Below are 10,176 nucleotides of genomic sequence, written 5' to 3' on the forward strand. Positions count from 1 at the left end.
TCCTGAATGCTGAACCCTGTCAGCTGCTGTTGGGGGTGGCCGGCCCCCAGCTGAATGCTCTTATGGCTATTCGTGGCAATGTTTGATCGGTAACACTGGCGGTGTATTGTTTTGTGCGCACGTAGGTGCAAATCGCTAAATTTTCCACTTTTTTTTCTCCCGCGGATACCGTGGAATTCCTCTGAATGGAATGTTTTCCAGCTATAATGTGCAATTGCAATGAGGCAACTGTTCCAATCACATCGTTGTGCGTGATCTCTCACAACTTGTGTTTACACTAACAAAAAGAAGACCGCGTTTCGGGCTTGTTATTCCTGGATGCACCACTTATTTACGATCTAGCCGAACGCAAAAAATGTTATTTTTGTGATTTATGTTGCATGCTTTCTTCTCTTTTCTTTCTTAGTGTTTCTTTTCATTATAATATAATCGTTCACGTATGCTCTCCGTAACATCTACAGTTATAATTTTAATTCTAGCTATCATATTTAACATTCAAATGAATTGGAAATTCTGCTGAGGGACGGGAAATGTCTGCACGCCTCTGAAATCTAATATGAATCCTGAACCCTGGAACCGTAATAAAACTCTCCATTTCTTCGCTCACTTTTCTTCTGATTCGCTTCTTTCTTTGTACGTTCCGAAAAATCCAAACTTAGCTGCACTTAGAAAAAAACTAAAAAAATTTAACAACGCGATTTTTCTTTTCTAAGGAATCGAATAAGTATTTTTGTAGAAAAAAGTCAGAATGTCATCGCGACAGGTAACCGATTGAGAGTTTTGCCGCTCTGTTTCTTGTCCACAACTACACCACTCTTCCCTACTTTTTGCTTTCTGCCGCTGCAGCAGCAAATATGAACAGTTTCATTTTTCTTTTTCATTGGAAACATGGAGATTTAGAAATTAATTCTGTTGTTCTCCTACTATTTAGAATGATTATCATTATCACCACTCAAGGGGCATTCCAGGGCTGTGCTCAATCCTTTAACACTGATATTCCCAAGGTAGCGGCGGTGATGCGTTGAATGCTTGTGAAACTGTGCAGTGGCCTGCAGATCATTTGCTTTCTTTTCAACAAACTGCTCAGCCAACTCTTCATTTCTTTCATCTTCTCCTCTTTCCTCTCATTTTTCACTTTTTTTTGAGATACTTTTCTGTAGCTGTCTACGTTTGTCAAAAAGAAGCTCAGTTCAAGTGATCTCAATCCTACTTCGGTGCTAGGAGATGTTCCTTGGAGTGTTCATTTTCACGTCGGCCTTCTCTTTATTACATCTTTAATACCACGAATAGTTGGTTTTCTGCTGAAATTGTATCTATTTGTTGTTTATCCATTGTAGTAAAGATCCACACCAACACCTGTCGATTGGGCGACAATGTTTGCTCTGCTCTTCTATTTTTCATAGCTGAAGTGGGACTTCTGGAACTCATCTATCTGGTTACCTCTAAAACCTAAAATATTCCAGAGATTCAACCTTTAAACTAACCTTCAGAATATACTTCCGCTTAACATCGATTCTCGCACTAAAGCGTTGTCAACACAGAGAAGTAGGGCTAAATTTGTGGAAGATGCAGGATAGTTCTTTTAGTTATTTGAGATCTCACTAGAATGCAACGAAAAGGTGGAAGTAACATTTGAGCTTCGTTTAAATCTAAAACGGCGGTAAAGCAGTTGTTTTGTGGATTCTTTGATTCTTGTTTTGATCTGCCTCCGTAGTGTCATTGTCGAGGCGCCCTTCACTTCCACCACACACCCTTTTTCCTCTTTGTTCCAGATAATGGGAAGTCCAGAATGAGTCAGCGTAAGTAGGCGCGATTTAAAATTCTTCATTTTTTCGATCAGAGAACTCTTTTTATTCTGTCACGGTACATATCCACTACCGGCGATCACCTTCTTCCGCCTTCCTTCATGGCGGTCGCGACCGGCACATCTCAGTGGAGTCTCGTGGAAAGAAAAAAGTTACTTATACATGATCTATAGATTAAGAGAATGCAATCAACATTGAAAGGTTCGGAAATGACGAAGGCTAAAATTTACAACCCATGAACACGTGGCATCCGCGATGTCCAGGCTCGAGCCCAGAGAGCTCTCGCGAAAGTGCGGCTGCGCGTTGACCAAGGTTGTTCACAGGACAAAATACGCTTAGTGAACCTTTCCTCATTTCGTTTTCTTTCCTTTCCCTTTGAGATTTCCAAGAAATGATGCGTATGAAAGCGAACTGGAAATGTTCTCGCCGTTTTTCCCTAACGATTTGTCCTCTTCTTCTCCACTCTCAGTTCGTTTTTTTTAAAATTTTCATGCTAGCTGATTGACGGAATTGAGGATGCTGACTGTCAAATCGAGAGATAAATCGGACTACAACAGTGCACCAATCTTAGCAATAGATGCAAACGATTTTTTGCTTCATTTCGTTGATATCGCTCTTATTTCATGGGAATGAGCCGATGTACTACTGAATTACTGTGACATTGATTGATATTGATCAATGAATTCACCCTATTTGCTTCACTTTGAACCTGTTTCTATTCAGTCTCCCATTCATTTATTCCTTTTAAGAATGAATCTTTATCTTCTTCGAATCTTTGAATGTTTGCCCTCAGATTCATCCCTCCTATGAATGACTACAGTTACATGCCCGGTTGTGAGTGAGCTCTCAACTTTAATCCGTTAGTCAATATTTTAATATCTTGGACCAGAGATCACCAAACACCTACACTGTTTCAAGTGACTGTAAGCGGCTTGGAATTAATACCTTTAACTTATTGCCTGGACTTTTTTTGCTGAAATTATTCTTTCGTTTTTTCCCGGAAACACCTAAAGAAGAACAAAACATCCTACTCCCTTCAAATCCCGACGCAAATCAGGCACGCCGTCGTTTTTGCATCACGAGCTGGTATTTCTCCCAAGTAAATAGCAGCACTCATACAATAACTTTTCATATTCCATCCTTAAGTGCTCTCCCCTGGAGAACCTAAGAAAAAAGAGTCTATTGACTTTCCTCCAAGTTTTTCTCGAAATCGACAAAGGTAAACCCCAGAACCAAAGAAAAAAGGGACAGGAAAATACAGAGGAACTCTGTAATCGGTTTAAAGGACGCAATTTCTTCCGCAATGCAGCGATTTGCACGAAAAAATTCTTTGATTTAAATCTTCAAATTTGAATGAAATTTTTTCTTGTTGTGAAATTTTTCTGTTTTGACTTCTGGAAATGAACTGACTGCCGAAATGTAACATGACCTTTTTGAAAGTTATGGTTATTAGTGAAGATCCATCAATTTTTTTTATAGTATCTCTATCCACAATTAGTGAAAAAAAAACTGATAATGAATGACTAAACGGCGTTGGTGCATAACTCTAAATCTTTTGAGCGTTCCCGCATCCTCTCACCTTCGTCCTCAGATAATGTCGGTTCCCATGACCCATTCTTTTTTTTTCGTTGTAAAATGATGCCCTGCTTTCACCTCAAGTACATGCCACGTCCGCATAATATTCCCCGGAGCTGTACCTGTCCAGCTTCTCCAGAGTTCTCTTCATTGATACGAATCAATTTGTGTACTTCGGCTGGGTCGATGTTCCTGGCTGTTGGATTCTTCTGCTTGCTCACTCCGTGCTGCTGCCGTTCTTACACATGTCGCCCGTAAACTTTTCACAATGTGTGATCCTTTGGAGGCGGCAGAAATCCCGTCGCATCCCTTTGATTAGCCATTACTTGAGGATTTTCTCCAGTTCGGCTCTGAGATTCTCAGGAAAGCGGGCAAAATCAGGCAAATACCCAAAAATGTAGAGATACCCTGAGTGGATTTTAAATTTGTCACAGATCTGTTGTAAATTTTTATAACTTTTCACGATATTTTCCTAAATTCAAATATAAATTCAACACCAGTTAAACTTGTTCTGGAGTTGGAAATATGTACCTATTTTATCTCTGTAAACCAGTTAGGGGCGGGTGTGGGGCAGTCGGTTAGAGGTCCATTGTAGCCACACGGTCAAGGGTTCGAATCCGCCCTAGTGCCGTGTGGCGCAGTCGGTTAGAGGTCCGTTGTAGCCACACGGTGGAGGGTTCGAATCCGCCCTAGTGCTCACCAAGCCTTTCATCCCTGCGAGGTCGATAAATTGGTGCCAGACTTATCTGAGAGGATAAAAACACTGACTTGACCATCGGCTGGCCCCCGCAAGTCATTGTATAGGCCAACACGCGTTCCACAACCTCAACGATTACGAATTCCAGTAAAACGCGTTGGCGCATCCCAAGTGGATTGATACGCCAGTGACTTTATTCTTTATCCTCTGAACCATAACGTTTTGGTTTCTCTTCCAATCAACCAAATTCGATGCCTCAAAAACTGCCCTCTGTTTGGTGATTGTGTTAAGTATACTCACATACACTGCGGTATGTACTGTATAATATGTAAGTATATTTGTATTTTCCACTTTCCTAACCTAAGAGGACGTTTTTAAGGCTTTCACAAGACGTTTTTTCTTTTCTTATTAGATGTTTAGTCATCGTACACTGTTTAGCTCACATTGTTCTGTGGGACCCTGAAAACTAAATTGATCATATCATAATGAAGTTCCGTTCTGTGAAGTAATCGACATAACTAAAGTTAGAAGAAATCAAGGAAAATTACTAGAAAAAAACCAGAAAGAAAGAACTAGAGTTAAAAAGAAACAAAAAAGACGGAATAAACAAAAAAGACCAAAAATAATGATGAGTGGACCTTTTTTTCGTTTTGGACAACTATGTTATTGGCAGTGAGGTCAAAACTATAAATATGATGCGCCAAAGTAAGCGACTCAACCTTTGAGTTCTCAACAGATTAGGATCCCACGAAACATACAGCACTCATAGGAGGAAAGCGGACCAACTGCCAGGACCGGGAACGGAAGAACCTGTTCTGCGTGTCAATCTCGGTTGAATGAATGTGTACTGTTTTTCCGTGGCTCAATGAAAAAGCGTCAGTTATCCGCGTCTCCTATCCTTGTTGTTATTTATTTGTGGAGAATAATGGCGACATCCGCCATAAATGCTGATTTTTATTCGTTTCAATGAGATCTATGCAGTTCTTATTAGGCAAAGCACACTCTCTCGGTTTCTCCCTTCAGTGAAAATTTCCGAATGATTTTCAGAATTATCCAGGCAGGTAGTACTTCAATTGAGTGTTCGAAGCTAGGAATAGTGTAAGCGTAAAAGTTCACTAGCAATGATTCCTTCATTATTTTCTTCATTCCTATTTCTTGTGTTTCTGCGTTTTTTCTGTCTCTTTGGATTCATTTTGTTTCCAAAGCTGCGTTCCGTTATGCAAAGTAACCTCACAGTTCTCATCCAGAGAAGTGTGGATAAAAATTGGTAGGCCTATTTGTTATTCTCACCTTTCCTAAAACCCTCAAATCAGATCCATCCACCATTTCGTTTTTTAGTGGACAGATTTTGTTGTTCTTCTTTTCTAATTTTGTAATTTTTTGATTGCTGAGTTGCCGAAATGAATAGATAATGCATGGTTCTGTTTCTATTGCTATACTTTGCTCTAGCAGTGTGTTTTTGCTCAGGAAGTGGGAAATTGCGTAAAACTCAAAATTGTTCGTCCGTCCGACAGGAGCTCTCAGGGACACCCAACGATCGGTGGTGTACTAGGGTCAAAATGACCTGAAGCACGGTGCAGTTGCGTAAGAGATTGCGCTCGAAGCGGTGCGGTGGAGCGTTGCGGGAAGACTCCAAAGGAGATATTTATTGACACCATTCCTCGCTGTAGTTCGCAGTGGTCCCACCTGAAATCCTACCGCCTTTTTCACCACGGTGCTTCGACCGCAGCTGCTCACACAACTACATTGTGCTTCATTTCGTTTTGACCCAACCATACTTCAAACTTGGGTGACTGAACGCAAGCAGGATATAGTCTGCTAAGTATAATAAATATAAAGTGATTGATTCTTCTCAGATCTTCTCGAATTCTTAATAATATTCCGTCTCGAGATCTTAGATTCGACTTCACAGAAATCCTATGTTCGTGGTTATGTCAGCACTTGATGAAAGTACTACGAAAGTGTTGCAACCTTAATTTTTCGTCATTCTATTTTTTTTTCAGCCCATCACCATCGGATCACGACGAGGTTACTATCGCAGAGAACACCATTCACGGTAAGCTGGCAAGTTTTCATCGTTTTCATTCAGCGAGCCATCCATCCCCTTATTATTTGAACTTACAGCGCGACTTGAAAGGATGAGAACTCCCTTTTCTAAATCTCAAAAAAAAACACTCAAGATTCAGTGAGTGGTTGAAAGGATTTTAAATAATCTTTCGCTTACTACAAACCTCAGATTGAGCTTCAGTGGTCCCTGATTGTCCATTGGAACCGAATATGTTCAACCGCTTGAGAGCGATGCTCTTCTTCTTCTTAGAGGGCGCGCGTTGCGAGAGATGCGTCGCGCACACTTGCTTGAACACATTTGATATCAGGTGTACTTTATTCCAATCGAATTCCAGAAGATGTAGTTGCCTCGTTAGCGGAGAGCGCTGTTCATGAATACTTGAAAATTGATTTCCCTTCTTTTCAAGTTTTACCGCCTCTGTTCTTCTCCACCCTTTACTTACTCAATCTGAATCTTATCTATTTGGTGCCTATTGCTTTCATCAGATTATTGGAAATTCAGAAAATTTTCAACGTCATTGGAATATTTGAGTATTGTTTTTGCCTAATCCATATTTCCATGCCATGATTCGTTGTAAATGCATCTTCTGACGTTGTTGCAATCCTCTTTTTCTTCTCGTTTTCTGTAAAACTTTTTTGAAACACTACTTTTGTAGTATTAACAGTAGTATTCTTAAATATTCGTTTTTCTAAAAACTGAACAGTGTGAGCAGCGGCACTTTTCAACTCTTTTCGTAAGTAATTTTTATACCCGTGAACCCAAGTTCTTGCTTTTTATATATTTTACCCTAATTTGTAAGCGAAAACCCATGCATATTTCTTTTTGCATATTTCGTCGACGAATTCTGCACCGTTGCTGCGGCGAGAAAAAAGAATAAAATATGCGGGGATCGATTCAATAAATGTTATTTCGAAGAGCGAAAGTATTCGCATTGGTTCTAACACATCGCAATATTTTCTCTCATAAATTCCTAAGATATAGGGATATAGCTGTCCGGATCAAATACTTAGTTCTTCGAAAGAAAATCTTCCTAACTCAATCCTTGCACAACTCGTGATTCACTTGAGACAGCGACATCATCGGTACGATTGTCACTCACTTGATGACTTCGGCCAAAGTCTGAGGAGGTACGGATTTCAGGTGGAGTACTCTTGTACGGGATAGTAGATTATGGAGAGGAAGGTGATTCCGTCCATTTCTTCCTAATTGCCGTAAAAAACGGCCGGGAAGATGTGGCGCCGCATAAGGCTGGCGCGCTCCGGTCGAACTCCCTGTAGAAAATAAGGCGCCAAAACGCCTGAAGCCGTATCTTTCGGGCCGTTTTTTACGGTAATTAGGAAGAAATAGACGGAATCACTTTCCTCTCAATAATCTTCTGTCCCTTATAAGAATATTCGTGAGGTGATGCCTTTAAGTCACGACAGGTTGTCGACATCTAGAAACTAAATTAGAAGAAATATGTATTGTAGAGGTATGTGAACAACCCTGTATTAATTTGTGCCTTAGGGTAAACTGGGGTTTTCATGAGCACAGTCGAAAAAGATGAGTTGGGCAGCTGCTCCCACTTTTACTCTGCAGTTACAGTTCTAACCGGCGCCAAAAGCGTTCAAAGTCGTGACGTCGTCGTCGTCGTCAAAAGGCGGGCGTTGCAGCAGACGCTGGCTTTTTCTCTGTTTGAAAAGCTTGGCATTCCCTCCTCCTTTTATTTCCTCCGTCCCACTCGAAGCTTCATCCATTTGAACATATTCGGCGCTGTCTATATGCACATGTGCACTTTTCATAATCCTTTAATTTCAATAGGCGATCGATGCCTGTGTATTTAGGGCAACGCTGTATTATATATGATTTAAAAACTTAATTTTGAGAAGAAAAAGTCGGTGCGATCGATGTTTCGTGCCTGTCTCACCGAAATTTTTGAAATCCGATGCAATTGTAGTGATAGGTTTTTGTTTAGATTTACATACCCAGCTTTAACAATCAGGAGAGTAGAAATACGAATGAAAATGGCTGTTTAGAGAAAACGTTAACAATTTATTAAGTGCTATCTGACTTTTCAAAGAAGCGTTCGTTTTTTAAATAATATTTTTTTTATTATTCTGCTCAATTATTCCATTTATAATTCTTATTCTACCTTAAAAAAATCTGAAAGTTGATCTTCTGAGCTGCCATGATGAAACAGTAACACTTTCGAGATTCGGGTCAGATTTCGGGTCTTTGGATCAATAGCAACTAAATCCAGCTCTACCATGAATACGTCGCTAGATCATCCATGATTGCCGATCAAAGCTCCCACATGATGCTGCGATCTTTTCGCGGAAAAACAACATAACTCTACTACCAACTGAACTCTACAAAAGTTCCATTGTTATTTTTTTTCTGCGCCAGGCATGCGCGAATTCCTCTTCAATATGGCAGTCTTTTTACTGAAACGTTAGGTGAACCCACAGGAGTTCAGCAAGATAATATTTCCCTGAAATGCAGAACAAAATTATTTTAGTTTGATAGGGGGAAAAGTTCCTAGATTTCGCTTAGAAACTGCTCAGTTGACGAGACAAGCTAAGGATCATTCTAAATCTGTCTGGAACAGGAGTCTTATTATCTTTTTTAATAATAACACGCTACTTTGAAATATTTTATTTCTATCTCACCTGTTTGTTTTATCATTTCATCGATATTTTTATCAGCTTTGGCTGTTGTTCTTAAATTCCATAGCTCGAAGAGTTGTTTCAAGCGTTAGGAGAAATACTGATTTCGACTGATTTGTAATTTGTGGATTCTCACTGAAGTATCCTAACTTCATTCGAATGTTCCAGCAATCCAGGTGATAGCATCCGTACATCCGGGTACTGCTGCTACTTGCATGACTTTTCGCGGAGAGAGTTCGCGATGGTTGCGAATACGTCATTAAAAACGAAATTGAAAGTTCTCTTTGCCCTTTTGATGCTGTCGCTATAAAGTCCATTGTGTTTTTAGACGTTGCCGTTCGTGTATTATCGGATAGACGAGGTGGCATCCACCGCGAAATGTTGTAAATGCTATGGAAAGGGTTCATAACATGCTAAACGTGTTTTTCTTCTTTTGGAAATTATTTGGAAAGAAAGAAAATTAGGTTCTAAAGCGAATATGAAATCCCCTTGTCTTTCAATTGAAAATTAAGCATCTATGAAATGCTATAGATCGTAAGAAATGAAGAATAAAATGAACCGGTGTTGATCAATCCTTTTCGGATGCGCCTACGTCTTCGAGATCAGTTCAGAATCATTTGAGGTTTTCCGTCCGCAGCCCTGCAATCACTCGCGGGAGATATTCATAAAAGCCGATGCTTTTATCCTCCCATACAAGTCTGGTACCAGTTTGTCAATCTGGAAATGTTGAGTGGCTTCGTCGGCTCTATGGGGTTTCGAGCCATCAACCGTGCTGTCCCAGCCAAACCTTTTACCGACTGCACTACACCTGCCACTAATTTCTTGGTATTTTGAAAAAAAAAAGATAAAATAGTCGGTACTGATCAAATTTATTGCGATTCAGATTTATTATTTGTGTACTGTATCAAATAATACTTTTTGAATGAAAATGTTCGAAGTAATCTGTCACGTGTAGCCTTGGAGTTCTTTAATTTACCCTCTTTCAATCCTCTCTCAGAGTAAGGTCGTTTTGTTCAATTTTTTCTCAATTAGGATGGAAACAAAGGGCTGAGCGCATTTTTGTCAAATGACGTTATTAACTAATTCTGTTCCATTTTCAATCTCTTTCGTTTTTCATCTCTTCTGCTACTTTATTATTATTTTTTACCTTTCCTAGATGATTTCAGAAACAAAATCAGGGAAATAAATAGCAGGAATGAAGGGTTTCGTTCTGGCAATTGCAGTTACAACTTTTCACACCTTCGCTCCTTTTCCACCAACAGTCATTCCTATGGTTGAATAGAAATTCATTTGAAAAAAGTACGTTGACGAAATCAATGAAATTGTGCACGAGCGGGAATAATCAAGGAAAATAATCAAGGCGTAGTAAACACTTTCGTTTGCGAG

General features: G+C 39.8%; 1 protein-coding gene across 3 annotated transcripts in view; it reads left to right on the top strand.

Annotated features, from left to right (window-relative positions):
• The window catches only part of RB195_001193 (uncharacterized protein), a gene marked incomplete at both ends in the record, with an annotated part of 58,888 nt that overhangs the window by 18,445 nt on the left and 30,267 nt on the right, over window positions 1-10,176 (top strand). For all 3 annotated transcript variants that reach the window (XM_064197854.1, XM_064197853.1, XM_064197852.1), the window contains one exon: window positions 6,081-6,133. In XM_064197854.1, coding sequence (XP_064053733.1) covers window positions 6,081-6,133 — 53 coding nt within the window. The remainder of the gene's footprint in view (window positions 1-6,080; window positions 6,134-10,176) is intronic.

The sequence above is a fragment of the Necator americanus genome, chromosome IV, assembly GCF_031761385.1.
Source record: "Necator americanus strain Aroian chromosome IV, whole genome shotgun sequence".
Taxonomy (NCBI): domain Eukaryota; kingdom Metazoa; phylum Nematoda; class Chromadorea; order Rhabditida; family Ancylostomatidae; genus Necator; species Necator americanus.